This window comes from Lygodium microphyllum, chromosome 21 (assembly GCF_053477565.2).
Source record: "Lygodium microphyllum isolate KBCC chromosome 21, Lygodium_microphyllum_v1.1.10, whole genome shotgun sequence".
Taxonomy (NCBI): Eukaryota; Viridiplantae; Streptophyta; class Polypodiopsida; order Schizaeales; family Lygodiaceae; genus Lygodium; species Lygodium microphyllum.
In genome coordinates, this window is record NC_141155.1 from 76,432,258 (window position 1) to 76,455,725 (window position 23,468).

The 23,468-nt window shown below is 37.7% G+C and overlaps 1 protein-coding gene across 5 annotated transcripts in view; it reads right to left on the reverse strand.

Annotated features, from left to right (window-relative positions):
- Positions 1 to 23,468, reverse strand: part of LOC148018166 (ABC transporter B family member 2-like) — a 74,477-nt gene that overhangs the window by 47,709 nt on the left and 3,300 nt on the right. For 2 of the 5 annotated variants that reach the window (XM_087661279.1, XM_087661278.1), the window contains exons 2-3: positions 21,112 to 21,166; positions 19,637 to 19,812 (exon numbers count right to left, since the gene is read on the reverse strand). In XM_087661279.1, coding sequence (XP_087517405.1) covers positions 19,637 to 19,812; positions 21,112 to 21,166 — 231 coding nt within the window. The remainder of the gene's footprint in view (positions 1 to 19,636; positions 19,813 to 21,111; positions 21,167 to 23,468) is intronic. The other 3 variants (XM_087661280.1, XM_087661281.1, XM_087661282.1) reach the window with 2 other exon arrangements.

Here is a 23,468-nt window from a genome sequence, read left to right on the forward strand (position 1 = left end):
CTATTTTTGAGCATGAAGATTGGAAATATACATTAAATACATGCTTTGTGAAGCGCTCACACAAGGCATGGGGGAGATTGAACCCAATTTGTCTCTTGCCTCTTGTCGTGCTTGCTTTTACATGGGTTTTTGTGCTAAAAAGTAGAGTACTTTGTTCTTGGGGACCTTCCGGGATTCACCACGTGAGCTATCTGCGACCGATCTGTGCACCAGTGGTATCAGAGCGGAGCAGAGATCAAGAGCTTCCAATCGCTACCAATCTCGGGCGAAGGCGGAGCTCCAGGAACAAACGGCCTCTACAGTCAATCTCATCGCGAACCGTCGATACAGGCAGACTTCTGGCGATCAAGAACCCCTGTTTCCACTGACAGATCGCGAAGGACCAAGCTCTGCAGACGGAGGACCACTCAAACACCTCCTTCATCAAGTCGTGGAGTTACAGAGATAAGCTCCATTATTTTTATCATTATTTCTTTCAAATTAAGCTTAAAAGAAAGCTTATGAAGCTTGGCAATCAATAAGGAAACAAATCGATCCATCCTGGAGAAGCCCGAAAAATCCGCGCAGGCAAAAACGGCCCCCTCCCCAACGAAAATTGACGACGTGCTGCCATTACTTCTTCCTTCCATAACTTAAGCTTATTAAGCTTAAGCTTAATTCATTAAGCTTAAGTCACTCCATACTTTGCAAGTTATACAGGGCAGAGAAGTCGATATACTCCGGGTCTCGCACTCCAGAAGTCAAGTTCAGTAAGTCACTTGGAATCAAGTTCTGCAAGTTCTGCAAGTCGGCCTAAGTCCAGCAAGTCAACAACTCTGCAAGTCTGTTAAGTCTGCAACTCTGCAAGTCAGACTAAATCAGAACTGACTAGTGCTAAAAACTCATAGAAGACTTGTTCGTATGCAAAAACTCTGAACTGGAAAGTTGTTCGCAGCAAGCTGTTCTACCTATCTACAAGTTCGTTGAAGTACTTTCAGCAAACGGAGACAGAAATATTGCAGAATTTCTGAAAATTGAAGAAGAAAATACCCAAAAATACATAGCCTTGTAACCCCAAATTTGAGCTACGCTCATCCCGCTAACTGATTTTGAGTGAGAAAGGTTTGTTGAGTTTTACAGGATGACTACCCCACATATGGATGATCCTATGGCTGAAGACGATCTACCCGAGCCTACCATGGAACAAAAGCTGGATCTTATCATGCTGCAATTGGAAGAAGAGCGAAGAGCTAGGCAAGCCTTGCAAGCGCAATTGACAAAGTTACAAGGAGCGTCCACTGACAAAGAAGAACCTCAAGCTGAAGATTTGATTCGCCGTACCATCGACGCCACTCTTGAAGCACAAACCATTCGCAAGGAATCCAAGATAAGTAAACGAAGTTTCAAGTTTCGCACTTTCAATGGTATAAGAGAAGGAAAGACTGTTTTATCGTTCATTAGCCAGTTTGATGACTATTTCCATGAGGAAACTTATCCCGAGAAAGATAAAATCAAGTGTGTTACTAATCATCTGATAGACAGAGCATCACTTTGGTGGACTGTAGTCCGCAAGAGCATAGAATGTCCTGCTACATGGGAAGATTTCAAGAAGAAGTTCATGCAAAATTTCCTTCCACCGCAATTTCATGAGAAGGCTATCAAGCAATGGGATTTACTCCAACAGCGCGATCGTGAGCCTATTCCACAGTATACAGAGCGTTTTTGGAATGCACTCTTACAGCTACGCATGCTTGAAGACGTACCAGAGACGACACATAAGCGGAAGTACATGTCTGGACTTCTTGGACACTACTACGCTGAGGTGAACATGTTCAAGCCTGCTACCCTTGAAGACGCCATCTCCTTAGCTCACGACACTGAAGATAAGTTACGTGGAAGAGATCGACGACCACAGCCATTCCAAGCAAACGGTAATTATGGATCTAAACAATTCAATTCCAATTTCAGAAGGTTTAATCCAGGTCGTTTCTCATCACCATCTTTCCGCAAGAATTGGCCTAAACCACCTGCATTACCATCCACTGTCAATCCAAATCCTAAGCCTATTCCACAAGCAAATCCAAATATACCCAGACTCCCAGCCATTGCAAATAATGTGACCAAAGCCAAGCCCATCGTATGCTACAAGTGTCACCAGCCAGGGCATCTCGCAGCAAATTGTCATTCAAAGAAGCCATCAGCACATATCAACTACCTTGGAGCTATGGACGAAGACGAGCATGAGGATATGCCGGATTTCACTGAAGAAGAAGATGATCCTACTACTACTTCCGACACTTTACCAGGTATGCCTACTTCACATTCATTGTTGACTATGAAATGTATGGTGCATGGAAAAGAAAGAACTATATTGCATGATGACGGTAGTACCCATGACTTTATTTCAGCAAAATTGGTAAAGGAATTGAAATTGCATACTGTACCTACGCACTATCGCATAAAAGCTGCATTTTTAGGCACTAGGTACAATGGCACACAAGAATTTCAAGATTTAGAAATTCAAATTGGTCCATATATTGAAAGAAGAAATTTCTTAGTTGTCCCATTACAGTCTAGCGACATTATTCTAGGAATGCCATGGAGACACCAACATAATCCCAATATAGATTATTCCACACACACAATGAATATAAATTTTCAAGGAAAATCTATTACATTATTTGGTATGCATGCATCTCATATGTTTCCACTGCTTTCACATACTCAAGCAAAACGTGCACTACGCAAGAACACTAAATCATATATCATTTGGGTGAATGAATTGCACGCAAAAGAAACTCATATGCACCCTCAGCATAAGGAATTTCTTGCATATTTTAAGGACTGTTTTGCAGAAGACCTACCACTAGGTTTACCTCCATCACGTCCAGAAGACCATAAGATTGACCTAATACCTGGCACACAACCACCTTGCAAAGCCCCATATAGGCACAATCAAATAGAGCAAAAAGAAATCCAGAGTCAAGTAGAAGAATTACTAAATAGAGGCTTAATTCGACCTAGCAGTTCTCCATTCGGTGCACCTGTGCTTTTAGTCAAGAAAAAGAATAATACTTATCGCATGTGTATTGACTACCGAGCATTAAACAAGATCACTGTAAAGAATCGGTATCCTATACCTAGAGTCGATGACCTTATGGACAAACTGCAAGGATCTTCTATATTTAGTAAAATTGACCTTAAGTCTGGATATCATCAGGTGAGGCTAGATAGATCCGACATATTTAAAACTGCATTCAGGACACAGTTTGGCCATTACGAATTCTTAGTTATGCCATTCGGATTAACTAATGCACCTGCTACTTTCAGTAGAATGATGAACCGTATTTTTCTAAAATATCAATATTGTGTGATTGTTTTCTTTGATGATATTTTAGTGTTCAGTCAAAGTGAAAAAGAGCATTATGAGCATTTATCATTAGTTTTTCAATTACTGAAAGAAAATCAATTGTTTGCAAATCCTGACAAGAGTGAATTCTTTAAGACAGAAATAGAATATCTAGGTCATATTGTATCAAAAGAAGGAATAAAAGTTGATCCTAAGAAAATTGATGCAATATTGCATTGGCCTATTCCTAAAAATGTACATGAATTACGCTCATTCCTTGGTCTTGCTAGTTTCTATAGGAAGTTTGTATGTAATTTCTCATTACTTGCTTTACCATTGACCAAACTTCTTAAGAAAGGCATTGTTTATCAATGGACTGAAAACCAACAGAAATCCTTTGACTTACTCAAACGTGCATTAACCAATGCCCCTGTTCTACAATTGCCCGACTTTAACAGACCATTCTTTTTAGTTGTGACCGATGCTAGCGGATCAGGAATAGGAGCCGTGCTAATGCAAGACAACCATCCAATAGCATATTCTAGTTCTAAGCTGAAACCCTCTGAGCTCAAATATTCCACTTATGACAAGGAACTCTTAGCAGTTGTCCAAGCATTAAAACAATGGAAGCATTATTTAATGGGTTCAGAATTCATGATCAAGACTGACCAGCAAAGCATTAGACATCTACTTAGCCAACCCCAAATTTCTGACCGTCATATCAAATGGGCTTCATTCATTCAAAGTTTCCATCCTATCATTCAATACCAACCTGGAAAAGAAAATGTAGTTGCTGATGCATTGAGTAGAAGACCTGCAATTCATAATATTTCTATCATATCTTTTGATTCTTTGATTGCTATGAAAGACACATATCACCAGGATATTACTTTTCATTCTGATTGGCAAAAATTAGTTCAAAATAATTTCATTCCTGTTGATTCATTGTCATATAATGATGGATTCATGTTCTTTGAAAAGAGACTGTGTGTTACTATTCCATTCCGATCTCTTGTTTTAAATGAAATTCATTGTCCCCCATATCAAGGTCATAGAGGTATCATTTCTACATTACGCATGTTAACTGAAGATTTTTATTGGCCGCATATGGATGCAGATGTATCTAATTTTGTTTCTGAATGTTTGATTTGTCAAAGAATAAAGAGACATCATGGTAAACAGTATGGATTATTAATGCCTTTATCTATTCCATCTAAACCTTGGGAACATATATCTATGGATTTCATTACTGGTTTACCAAATACTAAATCTAACCATGACATGATTTGGACAATTGTAGATAGATTTAGTAAGCAAGCATATTTCATTGCATGTAAGAAAACTTTAACAGCATCACAAGCAGCACAGTTATTTTTGAAAACTGTTTTTACTAACCATGGATTGCCGAAAGTGATTATTTCAGATAGAGATTCTAGATTTTGTAATAATTTTTGGATTACACTGTTTGCAAATTTAGGCACAAAGATTGATTTCTCATCTGCATTTCATCCAGAAACAAATGGACAAACAGAAGCCACAAATAGCACCATTCTAGATCTTTTACGTGCATACACTATCTCTAAACCTCAGACATGGGATACTCATTTACATTTATTACAGTTTGCATATAACAATACACCGCACACATCTACAAAGAAAGCACCTTTTGAAGTTATTTATGGATATAGATTATCTACACCTGTTGCATCTTTGTCTAATAGAATACAAAGTGCCGATGATATTGCTGTTATGCATAATACTATTTTTGATGAGGTAAAGGATATGATTGCTAAAGCCCAACAATCATATACCAAACAAGCCAACAAGAAAAGACAAGCCATGAATTTTAAAATTGATGATTATGTTTGGCTTAGAATAGAAAAGCGTAGACTGCAAAGTGTAGATAGACATCCAGTTGTCAAATTAGCTCCTAGATTCTACGGACCATTTAGAATCATTCACAAGATTAATGACAATGCATTTAAGTTAGAACTGCCATCTCATTGGAAAATTCATAATACATTTCATATTAGTTTATTGAGACAATTTAAAGGCCAATTACCTATCCACCCTGTCTATGAAAACCCACCTTTACTAGAAGAAGAGACTGAAATACTTGAACCAGAAGCCATTATAGACACTGACTACATGACCACTAGAACTGGCCGAAGGTATTCTAGATATCTAGTAAAATTTAAGAACCATCCTGTAGAGGAAGCACAATGGATGCACGCTAGAGACTTAAATGCTTTCCCCACTCTGTTAGCTCCACATTGAGCTAATAGCAATTGAGGTCAATTGCTATCCCACCCCGGGGGTATGATGCCAGGAGGCATATTCCATGGTGGATTCCGTGAGGTTTTACGGTGGATTCCGTAAACTCAGATGACCGGGGCTCATACGCAAAGAGGATTCTTTGTGCGAGAAGTTGATGGGGACACCTGTCTTTTTCGGGCGTTTCATTAATTTAGTGTGTACATGGGTGATTCCATAGCGGGTGATTCCGCAAAATGCATATTAAATTAATAAACGTTTATGAGTTTAGAGTGCGCACTCGTAATAAATTAAGGTTAGGATTTATTTCTAACCAGTTGATTTATTTATGTAGCTGAAGACTGCTAGGTATTCACTTTTGTCGGTTTAATTGTGTTATTTTACTAACGATTGTGAATGCTTCAGTTGATGTGTAGAGATAGCAGCAGTGGCGGAGGAAAGCATTGGAGTCTAGCGGGTTTTCGACTTTGGACTATATTTTGATAGGCGCCACGCCTATATTTTGTTATGTCTATAGAGACATCGATTATTTATTATTATTTTGTATGCGCTTATGCGCCTGGATATGTTATTTCTATTTGGACATTGAGATTGGGCGTGCCAGACTCTATGGGCACCGTCCATTAGCTTTATTTTCTTATTTTTGGTAGAAAGCAAACTCAAAAGCTAAAAGCTCGTCATATTTTTGTAATTGGGCTATTTTTGAGCATGAAGATTGGAAATATACATTAAATACATGCTTTGTGAAGCGCTCACACAAGGCATGGGGGAGATTGAACCCAATTTGTCTCTTGCCTCTTGTCGTGCTTGCTTTTACATGGGTTTTTGTGCTAAAAAGTAGAGTACTTTGTTCTTGGGGACCTTCCGGGATTCACCACGTGAGCTATCTGCGACCGATCTGCGCACCAGTTCTCAAGTGTGGGACACCACCGAGGGCTTGCCCAAGGTTAAGATCCATCTCCCAGTTCCACAAGCACGTGCACCTTCTTTTATTTCTAGGTACAAACAAAGGCCCCAACCACCGGCGTCAGAGGCCCCATCATCCATACAATACACCCCTAACCCCCACCACCTTAACCGAGTAATCTGTTCGTCCCAAGCCCAATTTCCCTGGGAACCCATCAACATCGACTCACATGTCTGCGCTTCCTCATCAAACCCTCGCTAGCTCAAAAGGCAAGCGTCTTGGAACCAGCACCCGCTTACGAACGGGGCCATCTTGTGCGACGACCATGCATGTGAAACAGAATAGAGATGGACCTAGGCAACCCCAATCAAAAAATGAATGAAGAAGCTCATTTGGAATAGTGCATAAGAAGGCTGCGGAGGACCAAAAGATGGATCCATCTAACTATATCTTCAATTTCAAATATGGATCTGCCCATCCACCTCTCTCCAAGAAGGATCCATTCAACACCATATTCAATTTTAAAAGACAGATCTATGCAAGGCCAGCATCAAAGAGAGACCCGCCCCAACTACATCTTCAATTTCAAGGGCTGGTCCATCCAACACCATCCCCTACAAGGGCTTGTATACAAACTCAAAAAAGCCATTTGGTTACACCCATCCCACCTTCCAACTACTGCACATTAGTGCCATGGGACTGGTACTAAGCTGGAGGGGGGTAATGTTAATGTTAACCTCAGCACAAGAAGAAAGCATAAAAAAGTGAAAAAGCGCAAGTTGGGACCTAAAAGAGATAGCCCAGGAGGAAATCAGACACAACGGAAGAGGCATGAAGGAGAATGATTAAAAGCGCAAGGGTAGCCTCAAAAATCAAGTCAAAGGAAAAAGTGCATTTTTAAATACAAGACGCCCCTAAAACTATTGTAAAAGAGCGCCAGGCTCCCTTTTGTGCAAATTGTAAAGGTAGATGGGTGGTAGGAAGGACGCTAGGAAAATACGAGGACAATGGAAAAAAGGGCCTAGGCCGACCATGTAAAAAGGGGATTACTGCCCAAGGAAAAGAGGGCATGTATATAAGCCAAAAAGTCAATGGAAACTCTCATTCTTGGTGTGTGGCAAAAAGCTTCTTCTTCTCTTTTTCTTGCCTTCTTGTGAGTGCTTGAGTGAGGGAGTGAGTTTGTGAGAGTGAGGGATTGAGGAGAAGAAGCTCCCCATCTCCTCTCTTCATCTTCTTCTCTTCTCTTCTCTTCTCTTGTCTCATGCGCTACGGAGGATGAAGCTTGACGGAGAGGGATTGAGGTTGCACGAGCTTGCATCGAGGATCGTGGAGCTACAGGTGTGCAACAAAGAGGAGGGTACTCGATCAAGCATCAAGGTAAGCTCACTACATCCCATGGGTAGGGAGAGCGCATCGGCTATGTGAGAGATAGCCATGGTTGCTCGGCTTGAAACACTTGACCAATAAGTGGTCCATAGGTCTTGGGGGTTGAGCGAGAGAGCTCCCTTCAAGGGATGATTAAGGAGTGAATTCAAGCCATCTTCTCTACAATATTGCATGAAATTTTTTTCCATCGTCTGCTCAACACCTAGAAAACTAGAACAAACAAAGAGGGAAAGATGTATTGTCCTGAACATTAGAATCATAATGTTGCATCAGGTCCTCCAATGAACCAATGACTTGATTAGTCACCATAGGATCCCAAGATGGAGATATTACAAATATTATGAATTAGTTACATATATTTGTGCAGACTCATACAAACCACATTTTTCATGATAATCATGCATGATACTCTTTAGAAGAGTGCTAACTCTAATATCATCTAAAGATATGGATGCTAGGGTTTGTAGAGAAAACATAGTATACAAACATAGTTAAAACACAATGAAATTAGACAATAATGCAAAACAAAAAGGAGAATTTGATGAGTCAATGAAAGCTAAAATGAAATGAATGAAGAAGATCATAAGGTGTGTAAATGCACAAGGCATAGAGATGTCCAACAACCACTAGTTCTTGTGGGGGCTGAATGAAGGAGAGTATCAAAGTGTTGTCCAGTGTGTATGGGTCTTAACTACAACAATACCACCAATAATCAAGATGATGCAATAGAATACAATAGACTCGAGGGGGTCACACATAAATATGTAATCCTATCAGGTGGGTTCAATAAAAGGCACATTAAAAATCCCTTTTTTAGATCGTGTTTACACACAAAAGGCTATCATTTAATGGAGATATTCACATGTTGAATATAAAAAGGGTATTTTTCATTCATGCTAAATTTAGAAATACGAGGTTTTAAATTAACTATTAAACACATATGATAGTAAGGTTTTGCATATGGTGAAACCTCCAAGACAATAGACAAGTATTAGTCAAAGATGAAAAATGTCAACTTTGGTCTTTTGGATCAATTGGTAACAAAAATCCAAATCTTTAGAAGGTGTTAGATAGCAAGTGAATGCTGCAATAAATGTAAATTATGCTAGTGAATGGCCTAGAACAAAATACAATGTCGAATTTGTCATTTTGGATCAATCGGTAACCAAAATGCAAATCTTTAGAAGGTGTCAGATAGTAGGTGAATGTTGCAATAAATGTAAATGAGCTAAAGAATGGCCTAGAACAAAATATGTGTAGCTTTAGAGGGTAGAGGGGGTTGGAAAAAAATCTAGAAAATGATGTAGATGGGTAGCAAAGAGACTGGAACACAATAGCTGAAGACCTCCAAGGTAGAAGGTGGCAAAAAAACTTCCAATCCATTGGTGGTACTACTAGTAAATTGGATATATGTTGACTTTGATGTTTTGGAGCAGCTCTAGTAGCAAAAAAGTGAATCTTTAGAAGGTGTCAGATAATAGGTGACTATTGCAACAAATGTAAATGATGCTAGAGAATAGCCTGGAATAAAATATACACACCTTAAAAGGCTAGAGGAAGTTGGCAACAAAACTAGAAGTGATGTAGATGGGTTATAGAGACTGAAACACATAGCTAAAGACCTCTAGGGTGGAAGGTGACAACAAGAGAGAACCACCAAGCCATTGGCAATACCACTAGTAGATTGGGTAGTATGTTGTTAGGAAGGGTGTTGTTAGAAGATAGGCATATGAACCCACTATAAGCAAGGGTGTATGAGGGTAGATGGATGTGAATAGCCTTAGGGGTAGGGGAAACACTAACCCTAGCTTGGTAGAGGCTATATAAATAGCCTATGGGTCACTATCAAACTTGAGATAGAGTGTACCCAAGTTGTACCTTGAGCAACTTAATAAACAAGAATTTGTTCTTGTACTTTGAGCCTCTTTCTCCCTCTTGTGCACACATTTCAATGCTGCAACTCTGATTTTTCCACATGGTATTAGAGCCTCCTTTGATCTCTTCAGCTTATTATACCCTCAACCTCACTAAGTGCACAAGATTGTCCATCATCTTCAACTTATCTCCTTCACCTCCATAGCTAGCATGTACTTGCAAACCTTGGAGGACTTGGGGAGGACAAAGAAGGCCATATCTGCTCCTGCTTTCTTTTGGAGATCCCTTCTCCACATTAGGGCGTACCTGCTCGTCAAGTCTACCCCCAACATTGTCCATGACTGAGCTCGACATTACGCGTTTTCCAGAACAGGTGCAGTTTTCTATCAACGTGACATCCATACCAGTGTGCACGCAACATGGGACGTAATCCCAGCAACCACCTTGGGGCTTTGATAGCCCCCCTAGTGGGCTATCCTCATATACAAGGGTTCCTGGAAATTTGCTCTAGAGAGAGAGATTTCTAACAAACCCTAACTGTGTACCCTGTGTATCCATAGCCAGCAAGCTCTAAACTTTTCTAAAAGCTCTTGGACATGCTCGATGGACATCACTAAGTGCATTGGAAAGCCGACTTCCAACCTGCTTTCATTCAAGCATTTCACTAAGCTTGATATTAGTGTTTCTAAACACTAATCATTAATCATCTAATCATTTGCTTGCTGGGTATTTACTAAATCTAGTGAGTGTTATTTTGTCAACTTCCTCTTCTTATATTGTTGTAAGGTTATGTGTACAATTATAAACACATAGACCATGATACACTAGAACTATATTGCATATCTTGAGTGACTTTGGTTCAAGTACACTAGTCAATGCAATCAAAAGGATGAGTGTCATTGTACTCTCCTTGAAATCATCAGCAAACAAGCATTGAGATCATAGATCAATCTTGTCCAACACAAGCTTCATCCACTAAGCCATACCACAAGGAGGAGCCTGAAGTCCAGTCTGGGTTTACCTCATTAAAACCTAAAAAGATTATTAAACCTCGGAAGAAGATTGCACATAAGAAAGGACCACCACATTCATACTTTGAAATATTACATTTGTATGATTTTTCAGCCTTTCTCCTCATTACAACTTTGATTTCAATCGTTTGATTTGCTTTTGCATTCAGTGGCAAGTTTGTAAGGGAATAGACACTACCCTTGTTAACAAGTGGTAAGACCTTCCCAATGGCCACAACATATGCTTATGTCCGTCCTCAAATTCGAAAGTTTATGGCAAAGATTTCCACCCATGGCAGGTACTTATAAAGTACAAAATGATGGAGAGAGGGTATTAGCCTCTCATTCAAGGCACTAGAGTTGTAAACTTTGCAAATCTGGTTGATGTAGAGGATGACCAACGTGCCCAAGCCATCATAATGTTACACTTAGATGAGTCCTTGATTCATCATGTTGATCAACTAAACACTGCTAAAGAAAAATGGGATGAGCTTGAAAAGCTCTATGGAGCCACTGGTAAAAATACTAAAATCTTCCTTAAAATTGAATTCTTTAGCTTGGAATATAGATCAAGAGAAGATTTGGGAAAATTCATATCTCACATGAAGGGACTTATGGCACAGCTTGCCTCTGTACAAGCTCCAATACATGAAGAAGATGCTATTGCTATCCTCCTAAAAGCTATAAAATAGGTGTTTCCTACTCTTGTAACCATTCTTATCAACATTCCAGACCCTAATTGGAAAGCACCACCCAATCCTGTTTGGATGAAGAAAAGAGGAACCACAAAGAAAGCAGCAATAGTCAAGCATCTTCAACTTCCCGTGATCAAGTATCGGTACATACAGTTCTCACTAGATGTTCTTTCTGTAAGAAAAAAGGACATCTTGTAAACAATTGTTGGAAGAAGTATCCCGAGTAAGTGAAATGTGACAAATGTAAGAAGACATGGCATATCACTAGTAAATGCCCCAACACTCCTGATGTACCCAAAGAATTGGTGGTCAACTATGCCTCCAATCCATATGAAGATCGACTATTTTGACTCTTTAAATCATCTACCTAAAACACTCTTGTAAGCCTGATTTATAAAGGCATCCCAAGGGGGGGGTGTTAGAAGATAGGCATAGGAACCCACTATAAGCAAGGGTGTATGGGGACAGATGGGTGTGAGTAGCCTTAGGGGCAGGGGAAATCCTAACCCTAGCTTGGCAGAGACTATATAAACAGCCTATGGGTTACTATCAAACTTGAGATAGAGTGTACCCAAGTTGTACCTTGAGCAACTTAATAAACAAGAATTTGTTCTTGTACTTTGAGCATCTTTCTCCCTCTTGTGCACACATTCCAATGCTGCAACTCTGATTTTTCCACAGGTGTCACCTCCTTATGGATGGATGATAGCTTCAAGGCTTGAGGATGAATGCTAAAATGACAAGGGTAATGATGATGCGGAGTGATGATGATCAGAATGATGGCAAAGAAGGTGGGAAAAGGGATGAGAGTGATGTGCACACTCAATCCTCTTTAAGGACTTGTTGGGGCTAGATAGGTCTATAAAAAATCAAAGATGCCTTTTGGGTTGTTCAATGAGCTAAAAATATGCCAAGAAAATATGTTGATTTGGGTGGCAAGTATTGATAGCTCAACACTCCTTTCCATTGGCAATCAAATAGAGTAGCTTACTAAGCCATGAGTAGTCCATGGCCATGACATGACCCATGTTTTCTACCTTTATTTTAGTTTTAATGTCATCCAAAAATAAGGTCTCTCCATTCCAAATTGCCCCACAAGTCTCCTAGAATCTTTGCTTTAATCGAACCAAAATTGAGCATAGTAGTCCATTGCCAATGTTCATGCATTTTAACTAACCATTTGATTGTAAGCATGGTTTTCTTTTGTTTTGAAGGATAAAATATTCAATCTCCATAGTCATTAAGACTAATGATTTGGTCCCTTCAAATTGCATGCTAATCCTCTTTGCCTCCAAAGCCCAAAGAAGCTGCTCAAAGAGGCCTTTTATTTGGAGACCATGTACCTTTGTGAAAAGAGAGGCCTAACGCTATGAAAGGACAATAGGTGTGAAGATAGATTTGGTAGTAGCTAGTTTACCAATAAAGCTAAGAGGGAGATTCCCATATTCATACTTCTTGAGCTTTTGGACATACTTTTGATCAAATCAATCAAACCTCCACCTCATGGCTATGCCCAAACCAATAGCTCTTGAATACTTTAACATCATACCAAGTTTGACCTTGAAGTTTATGTTTTGCAACCTTGGCATTTCCTCTACCTTACTAGCTTGAAGTTTATGTTTTGCATCCATGGCATTTCCTCTAGCTCACAATTGATTAGCAAGAGTTTAACTCTTTTTGGGACTAATTATAGCTCTAGATAGCAGCCATATGCTTGATGCATGGCTTTGATAGTTTCGCTAATAGTTTGTACCGAATTGGAATTGGCATTAGCAAAAGTTTGGTCAATAAACATCTCGCCATTATAAAGGGAAACTCATTTGATGCATCATTTTTTAACCAAATATCTAATATTCCTTAATAGGGGCTTAGCCACCACAATGGCAAAGAGCAAAAGTGCTAATGGATAGGTTGGGTAGATATTTTAGGTTAAAGCCTTGTGTTATAGTGCCATTAACATAGAGCTTTTATAATGGCATTATTGAGCAAAGCAAGCATTTTGCAAAAGCATGGGCCCAAAATTCAAATACCAACCTTTGATTGCAATTCACTCCCATGATGAATACCAACTTACCCCAACATAAGACTTCTCAAAATCCATGTTGACTAGGAAAAATATCATAAGCCTTTTTAGAATCCATGGTTATCAAGGAAAACATGCCACCACTAGTAACCAACTATCTCTAGAGAGATGTCTAGTATTGTGTCATGTATATTTGCCCCATGAATGAAACCATGTTCTTACCCATTAAATGCCATGGGATGACTAATTTAACATGGTATTCCAATGCTTTAGCCATCATTTTATAAGCCAACCATGTTTAGTGGCTTATAAGAGGTCTTTATATGATATGATTCTTTCTTTCTAGTCCTTTAGGTACCAACTTGATGTCAAAAGACATGGATCTAGAGCATGGCATGAGCTATGAAGGATGGAAGATGTACATAGGACTCATGTAGACATAGACACAGACAAGATCAACTACCACACAAGTGGATTAGGTTCCAAAATTGAGACTTGGACTCATAAACACAATCTTGTGTGTAAGACACTGGCACAGACACTTGATTGAAGGACAAAAGTATTATGACATTGCATTGAAAAGTGAACCAAGTACATCATTATATAGTCTCTAACCTTTCTCCACTCTCCTCACTATGCATGTGGGTGGGATACAAGACATCTCTTCCTGGAGCATACATCATTTTTTAGTTCTTTCATACAAAGCCACTTATGGGCAAGCCTCTTTTGGGCACACATCTAGCCTCTATTGCGCATCGCTTGCTATTTTCAACACCCCCCTCAAATGATGAGTTCCTACACTTGCTGGCTTTTGCCCCCCCTACATGATGACATGACCCAGGAGACTAGCTCATAGGCAGCCTAGTCAAGTTAAAGCTTGAAACTTTACATCTTTGGCAAGGCTTTTACTTTACAAAGAAAATCTACTAAGGGAAACAAAAAATCCACTATGGGAAAACATAAGATCCACTATGGGAAAGCTAATTTCTTGAAAATAATATGTCAGAGTTGTTGATAGCAGAAGCATCTTCTTCTTCTCTTTCATTCATGAATTGATTCTGGTGGTGATCATTATGCACTTGTTGGGCTCTTTTCTTGTGAAGACATTCACTAGCTATATGGCCAGTCTTACCACAATAGTGACATATAATCCGATCCTTGTTTTGTTGTTGTTGATGAATCCTCAACCTCTTCCTTTAGGTCTAGTAGCTCCTTTGGTGTATAAGAGGTTTTCCTTGGATGATGAAACACCATCTTTTGCATTCTTGTTCTTTTGTTTATTCTCTTCATCAAGAAGAGAGTGCTCAATATCTTTTTGTGACAAATTAGGTACATTGCTGAGAGTAGAGACAAGATTTTTATAAGGATCTTGGTTTACACTAGCAAGGATTACAGCAATGGCTTCATCTTCATCTATTGTTTTCTTCAGAGTGGCAAGTTGAGTTTTTAGACTTTTGAATTTGTTAATATGCATAGTCATTGAAGTGCTATCTTTTACATCAAGCTTATAAAGCTGCATTAACAACTTGACCTTAGAGTTTTTTGCTTGACTTCCAAAGATCCTGTCAAGCTTATCCTAAGCATTTTTAGCATATTTGATGCCAAAGATATGGTGCAATACATTGTCAAACAATCCCCATGCAATAATACCTAGAGCTTTATTATTCATCTTTTTCCACTCTTTGGACTTTGGTTCTTTGGACCCTTCGAAGGATTTTTCCATCTTCACTTTCCTCTTCTCTTCCTCAAGCAGGTCCCACAAGTCCTTCTACATAAGGTGGTACATGGTCTTCTCCTTCCAGGCATGAAAGCCTTCTCCATTGAACTTGGCTATTTGCTCAAGCTTTGCCATGTTGATCAGCTTCAAATAACTAACAACAGAGTTGTAATTCAATGTGTTAAGAGACATAATAAGATCAATGTCAAATTGACACTAGTTGAGTATCAATGGATACTATTCTTTGAGCTTAGAGTGTTGATATGTTTGTTGATTTGAAGTCTTGTGTTGGAAATTGAGTTCAAGTTCAAATCAGAGTGGCATAGACTTCAGTGAGTTGGAATAAAGTGAAAAATTGAAGTGGGAGAAGGACTTGAGCTTGGTTTTGAAATGGCTATGGCTGCCCTTTAGGGTTTGTAGACAGGGGCCTGATTTTTTTCTGATTGTAGCTCATAGAGGTGATCATTTGGGGAACACTCTGAGTGGGAAAGAGCTTAGGTATTTGTAGTCCATAGGTCTCATGTAGAAAAACATAATTCTGGACCGATTTCATCCTCCATAGCATCGATTCCAAACAAGATCAGCTATCACACAAGTGAATTAGGTTCCAAGATTGAGACTTGGACTCATAAACACAATCTTGTGTGTAAGACAATGACACATACACTTGATTGACGGACAAAAGTACTATGACATTGCATTGAAAAGTGAAAAAAGTACATCATTATATAGTCTCTGACCTTTCTCCACTCTCCTCACTATGCATGTGGGATACAAGACATCTCTTCTTGGAGCATACATCATTTGTCAATTCTTTCATACAAAGCCACTTATGGGCAAGCCTCTTTTGGACACACATCCAACCTCTATTAGGCATCATTTGCTATTCTCAACACGATTGGGCCTTCATTTATTGATGGACACATAATGCCCCTATTTCACTCTTGCATAATTCTCAAAACGGTTGGAATAATAAGCTTCATCCACTTGATCGTCACACCAAAGAGTGGCTACTAGATGAGGCTTGAATACAATAACAATTTCTAATTTGTATTTTGTATTATGCCACTGGAGCCCTTTTGTCTTTCAAAGATTCAAGCCACTCCAATTATTGGTGAGAATATGAACTTCTTATTAATAAGGGACTTGTGGATTGAAACACTATACTCAAAAGATATTTTTAAATGGAAATATAAATACCTTTAACTCTAAATTTTGGGGAGATTTTTGAGTCAATTTGCATGTATTTGTCCTTTTTATTAGAACTAAAAAATTTGTAAGCTTTGAGGTTCTACATCTTGTTTTTGAAATTTCAAAGGCCTTTTTTTGAGCTTTTTGCAATTCATTTTACATTTAAACATTGATTTTTTGTAAACACTCAATTGAAGTACAAGGGAAACCCCAAGTTTGAATGGTTTCCTTCAAAACTTCAAAGTCTTTAAAAAGTAAGTACTCATTTTAGAGGGAAAAGGGGAGGTAAATGGTCATCATGGGATGTAGAGAGAAGAATGATCCAATGAAAAAATCAAAAGAGAATGATTCAACTCAATTATTCCAATAAGTGGCTTTAGTAGCAATCTATCACTTCAATTAGTCTCGATGAGACAATTATCAATTGATGCTCAAGTACTAATGCATCACAACTTAATGCTTCACCATTGACATCTATTATGTTTCCCTTTCCATGAGCTCTATTTCTTTCAAGCAAAGTCATATTCTAGCCACCAAAAAGAAAAGTGTTTTCATTGGAGAGACAAGATTTGATAAATGTGCTCTCTTTATTAGACTATTACAAGGTGTAAATATATACAACAAATATTTTGTATATGGAAAATTTGGTTCTAGTCAAGAGGAAGGCACATGTGCCATGCAATGAATCAAAAGATAACTTCAAATATTCATTGGCTATAATCAAGTTTTGGCCCTTTCCTCTAATGTCCAGATCATGAAAGTAGAATGTGCTTCTAGCAAGTAGTCCACGTCTTCATCTCTTGACTTGATTTCCTATAGTCCTAAGGCATTTGACTTCATCAAGTTGATTAGTCACTTGCATGCTACTAGGATGCTCTCATGGGATATCTATATAGAATTAGGAAATTCTTCATCTTCATCTTCAACTAGAGAGGCTGCTGCGTACTCTTTTCCAACAATAGCAAATTCCTTGTCAACTTTTGAGGTTGACTCATTTCTTGATCCCAGATTTCAAGAGCTTTCTTCTCCCCTTTATCCTTCTAAAGGTTCTTCTTCTTTTTTCCTTCTGAATCTTCTCTCACCATAATCGTTTCCCTCCATCTCTTTTCTTAGGTCATCCAAGAATGGAGCAACATATGAGGGCAATCTCTTACATAATGTGCTACTTCACTATAGGAATAACATGCATTAGGAAAATGATTTAGCAACCAGTTTGATAGCATCAAGCACCTCCAAGTACCTATGAGGTTCTAACTTTTGATCATCTTAATGTATGCATTCTTTCTTCTTACCCCCAATAGCTCCATTGGCATATCACAAGACATGAAGCAATCCCACTATTTCTTCCAACACCTTGATTGCACCATCAAGCCAATCTAGAATAGAGGAAATCTAATTCAAACCAAAATACTTGTATCATTACTCAATGTTGGTGCCTCCTAGGACGTGCACTTCAAGTATGTATGTAGGATAGCTCCATTGTCATATCACAAGACATGAATCACCATCCTATATCTCTCCCAACACTAGTTCTCATCATCAAGCCAATCTAGAATAGAGGAAAACTAATCCAAACCAAATACATGTATCATTACTCGATATCAATGCCTCATTGCAGGTGTGCTTACCTTCTAAGGTGCAATTCAACCATGTTGGTGGGGGAAATTTCACATGCCAAGAGCAATAAGCAAGCAATAAAAATTATCCCAAACCCACCACCACTACATTCTATATTTTGATTTGGGGTAGTAGAATCATGTCATACATGTAAGTAGGAAGCACCATACATTGAAAGCAATATAATAAATAATAGGAACTCTCTCAACTTGATGGTCACATCTCTCAATCTGAGGAAGTAGAACCATGTACTTTAAGTTGAAGATTTGCTAGAAATTGGTAGAACTTGATGTTGTTTATTACTATCAAAAGACATGTTGGTATTAACTACATTTACTAGTGCAAACTATAGAGTATGGTCACAATTGAAAAACAAAAGATCCCTAGGGATACTACTAGAATAATCCAAAGAAGGCTTGAAGGATTGCTTGCTTTTTTGACAAAGCTGTTAGCAATCTTGATAATAGTGATTATTTATATTGTGAACATATCATGATGGCTCTAATGGCATGCCTAGAGTTTCTATTTAGAATGAGGATAGATCCAACTCTCTCATAAGTAGGAAATTTACACTTAATAATAGGATGAAGGTTAGCCAATAATAGAATGCTTTTTGTACTCACTCTTTGAGAAAAAAAAAGATGGTTTTTTAAAAACTCACTCAATGATTTGGAGTTCTTGAAGCTTTCAAAATATGGTTATATAAATGCTTTGCTTGAATTGACTAGATCAAATTGAGTAGCAAGAATAAGCCCAAAAGGCCATAGGAGATCTAACATTATGCATGAATCCTTCAATGTTAGATCTTGTAGTTCCATATTCCTACTATGGAGTATTATTGCAAAGAAGTTGCTGACAAGGGATAGGATTGGCAAGATGGGAATATGCTCCATGTTATCTCCATTATTATGCAAGAGAAGAGAAGAAATGGAGAATCATTTGATGTGGGAGTGCCATAAAACTAGTCAACTTTGGTGTGACATGAAGAAACGCATGAAGAAAGTTCAACTTCATGATGTCATCAACTGGAAACATGAGTTGTTAGGGGGACTGACAATGTCACTTAGAATATTTGGGCTATGTTAACAGCCATTGTTTTACAAACCATTTGGAACTATAGAAATTAGGTGGTTCATCAAGGTGAGGATATGCATGGGATATTAGGTAATAAAGCTCCAAGCATCTTTGCTGAAGCTACTATTGTACTTAGGAAAGCTACTTACAAGGATAAGTCTATAATTTATGTAGTAAATTTTTTTGAGAAGTTGGTAGAAGATGAGACTTAATCTCGGTTGAACCACAATGTGGTGATGTAAATATCTTACTAATATACGGATAACACACATATTACCCAAAAACAAACATTATGCCTGAATGAGTTTTCCCAATGCATTAAGCCAACGTTAAAAGACATTGAGAGAATATAAACTATACATAGACACATGTCATTTCTAGGTTTTTTTTGTAAATTATAATTCTCTCTCGCTCATTATGAGCATGTATGCATGCAATTATGATTTAGTACATATGTGCATGTCTTTATGAGTATGCATGCTTATTCACAAGCACATGTGTGCACATGCATTGTATAGAAAAAGACTTAACAAACTTACTTTAGCCCCAATAGCTTCTTGAATCAAAGCAATGTCAATTGATAGTCCTAGCATGGCTTTGGTTGTTGAAGCATATTTGTCATAGAAGCTCACATCTTGTGTTATCAAAGCCTTGACATACAAGGCCCTCATTTTGGCACATTGTCTATCTCCTGTGTACATCCACAATGATATCTCTGCAATAGAGAATAATATGTTTACCTTGTGCTCTAAAACGAAATGATTTTTAATGCAATTAATTCAAAATTTATACAATGAGAGTAATTAATTCAAATTTTATACAATCAAAGCAAAGTGGAAAGCACATTGAAAGAGATTTTAAAGGGCACTAAACACAAGTAAGATGAACTCGAACATAGTACAATATCACCTAGGGTCATAACTTCAAATTGTGGATATATGATTTGCCATGAAGGACAAACAATCCATCTTTTACCATTGGTGGTACACTTGTATTTATTGGTGGGTTATCAATATGATACTAGCATAACTCTTCTTCTTTTGGAGGCTTGAGCACATGAAGACAAGATATATGCATAGTATAAAAAAAGATAACTAAAGAAAGACAATTGATTGTTGAAAAGTAAAAGCCAAACTATAATGATCCTTGATAAGTGATAGACAAGTTCCAACTTAGAAAAGTAGAACACCTTTGCACCACTCATACATAATGTATAATTTCTTGTTTTTCATGGAAGAAAGTAATATTATGAAACAAAATTACCAACAACAAATCATACAAATTGGCATTTGGAAAACAAATCCTTTTGTTCACATCTACTTATTCATGTAGGCCTTTATTAAATCTCATGAATTTTCATTATTGCAATCCTTGACCTTTCATAGTCATTGCATTGGAGCTCTTAGTATATTGAATCTTAATCTTTCAATTTCGTAACACTATCTCATGGTGCTTGACCTTCCTTCCATTCACACGACTCTCTTAATTTTCATTTTTCATACAAAATTGGAATACATAATCTTAACCTATGTGTATGTTCAAAAAGACTATTGTTTGCTAGTGGGGTTGTAAGCTAAGTGGTTAGAGTCTGGGTGTGTTATGTGTCCATGAGGTCAAACCTTCAATACATCACTTGAGGTATTTTCAAAATTCACATTTTCTTAATTAAAATAACTAATGATTAACTAGATACATGAATGAAAATAGAGAGAAGCTCTTGATTAGGTATGATGACAATGTGGACTTTAACAATGAACTATCTATGTACCCATCTTTACAAGAATTCCTTGCCTATTGCACCAAAACATGGAAATACAAGGTTGAAAGGTGAGCTCCTTTAGCAGTTTAACCATTAGGTGATTCCTTTAACCCCAAGTTTGAACTTAGAAGTAAAATGGATAGTTGAAGGTTATGAGAGAGAGAGAGAGAGAGAGAGAGAGAGAGAGAGAGAGAGAGAGAGAGAGAGAGAGAGAGAGAGAGAGAGAGAGAGAGAGAGAGAGAGAGAGAGAGAGACCTAACCATCCGGATACCATCAAAACCAAGCCCAAGTAGAAAAAATATTCTGCATACTGCAAAATTAGAACAAGAGGAACACAATTTTAGTGACTCGACTTGTCTTAAGAAATGAAAGTCAACTTCATCTCAAGGGAAGGTTGAAATTGTTCCAATTAAGTACAATTTCACATTTAATGGTAATTACTTTGACCTTAGAATTCTAGCTAACTATTAAAGCACATCTTCAAAGGCAATAAATGAACTTTTGAAATATTATTGTTTCAATCATCATCATGAAAAGGTGTCCCTTAGATCGAGATAGGTGAAAAAGATTCCATGAAGACCACTCATCTTATTGTGGATGATATGATAGTATACATAGGTCTTTGTCATTATAAATGAATGCAAAGGTTAACCTATTATAGGCCAAAAAGTATATAAGGGGTGTTATCTTACTACTATATTATTTTTGTTATAGGTTCGAAAAGTCTCGAATCTCTAGATGGCTTCCCGAACCCACCCCCTTTCTCAAACCTCCCTTTTTCAATTAAAGCCCCCTCCCTTTCCCTCTCTCTCACATGAAAATCTCTCATTTTCTCTTCCCCCTTGCCTTTTTAAGTAAAAGCTCCTTCTCCCCCCCCCCCTTTCCTTCTCTTTCATTGTCTCTCTTACCTTCCTTTTTTAAATTAAAATCCCCTCCCCTCTCTCACACATGTAATCTCTCTCTTTCTCTTCCACCTCCCTTTTTAATTTAAATTCCTACCCCCTCCCCCCTCTCTTATGTATGTGGCCTAGGCTCTCTCTCTCTCTCTCTCTCTCTCTGAGTCTCAGTTAGATTGAACTTTTTAATTTAAAATTTTCTTTTAGTTAAATATTTTTAAAAGTTTTTTAAGTTAAAGTTTTTTATACATAGTTTTTCACACACTTTGAGAGGGAGATAGAAGAAGAAAAAGCTCTTTCTCTCTCAATTAGATTTTAAAAAAAATTAAAATTAAATATTTTTAATTTTTTTAATTTAAGGTTTTTTTAATATAGTTTTTCACATACTTTGAGGGAGATAGAAGAAAAAGGAGAGAGAGAGAGAGAGAGAGAGAGAGAGAGAGAGAGAGAGAGAGAGAGAGAGAGAGAGAGAGAGAGAGAAGAAGAAGAAGAAGAAGAAGAAAGAGAAAAAGAATGAGAGAGGGGGAAAAGAGAATAGTCTTTTTTTAAATTAAACTTTTTAATATAGTTTTTGACTTAGGATAGAGACAGAGAGGGAATATATAATTTAGAAGAGAGAGAAAATAGAGGGAGAGAACGGGGAAGAGAGAAAAGAAAAAAAATAGAGAGAGAAGAAAGAATATATAGAGAGAAAAGAGAGTAGGAGAAAAAAAACTTGAAAGAGAAAGAGAGGAAAAAAAATAAGAAGAGAGAGAGAGTGAGAGAGAGAGAGCAAAAAAGAAAGAAGAGGAGAAAGAGAGGGAGATAGAGGGAAAACAGAGAGAAAGAGAATTACAAAAAAATTGAACTTCCAAAGGGCTTCTCGAACCTACCCACTTTTCCTAACCTCCCTTTCTTAATTAAAACCCCCTCCTCTTTTTAATTAAAAGCCCCTAGTCTCCCCTTCCTTCTCTATCATTGTCTCTCTTTCCTCCCTTTCTAAAATTAGAACCCTCTCTCCTCTCTCTCATGTACAATCTTTCCCTTTCTCTTTCCCCTCCCCTTTTTAATTAAATTCCTCCCCCTCCCCCCTCTCTCTCATGTGTAGGGCCTAGGGTCTCTCTCTCTCTCTCTCTCTCTCTCTCTCTCTCTCTCTCTCTCTCTCTCTCTCTCTCTCTCTCTCTCATACACACACATATAACTTTTATATTAACTTTTTAATTTAAACTTTTTTTTAACTAAATATTTTTTAAAGTTATTTGGATATAGTTTATCACATTACACTTTGAGAGGTAGACAGAAGAAGAATAAGCTCTCTCTCTCTCTCTCTCTCTCTCTCTCCCCTAGATTAAACTTTTATTTTAATATTTTAAATTTAAATTTTTAAAACATAATTTTTCACACACTTTGAGAGAGAGATAGAAGAAGAAGAAGAGAGAGAGAGAGAGAGAGGAGAAGGAGAAGAAGAAAAAAAGAAAAAAAATAGAGAGAATGAAAAAATAGGAAAGAGAATTTGAAAGAGAGAAAATAGGGGGAGAGAAAGGGGAAGAGAGAAAAGAGAAAATAGAGAGAGAAGAAAAAATATATAGAGAGAAAAGAAAGCAAGAGAAAAAAACTTGAAAGAAAAAAAGAGAGGAAAAGAAAAATAAGGAGAGAGAGAGAGAGAGTGTGTGTGTGTGTGTGTAAAAAAGAAAAAAGAGGAAAAATAGAATTATAGAGAGAAAATATAAAATTTAA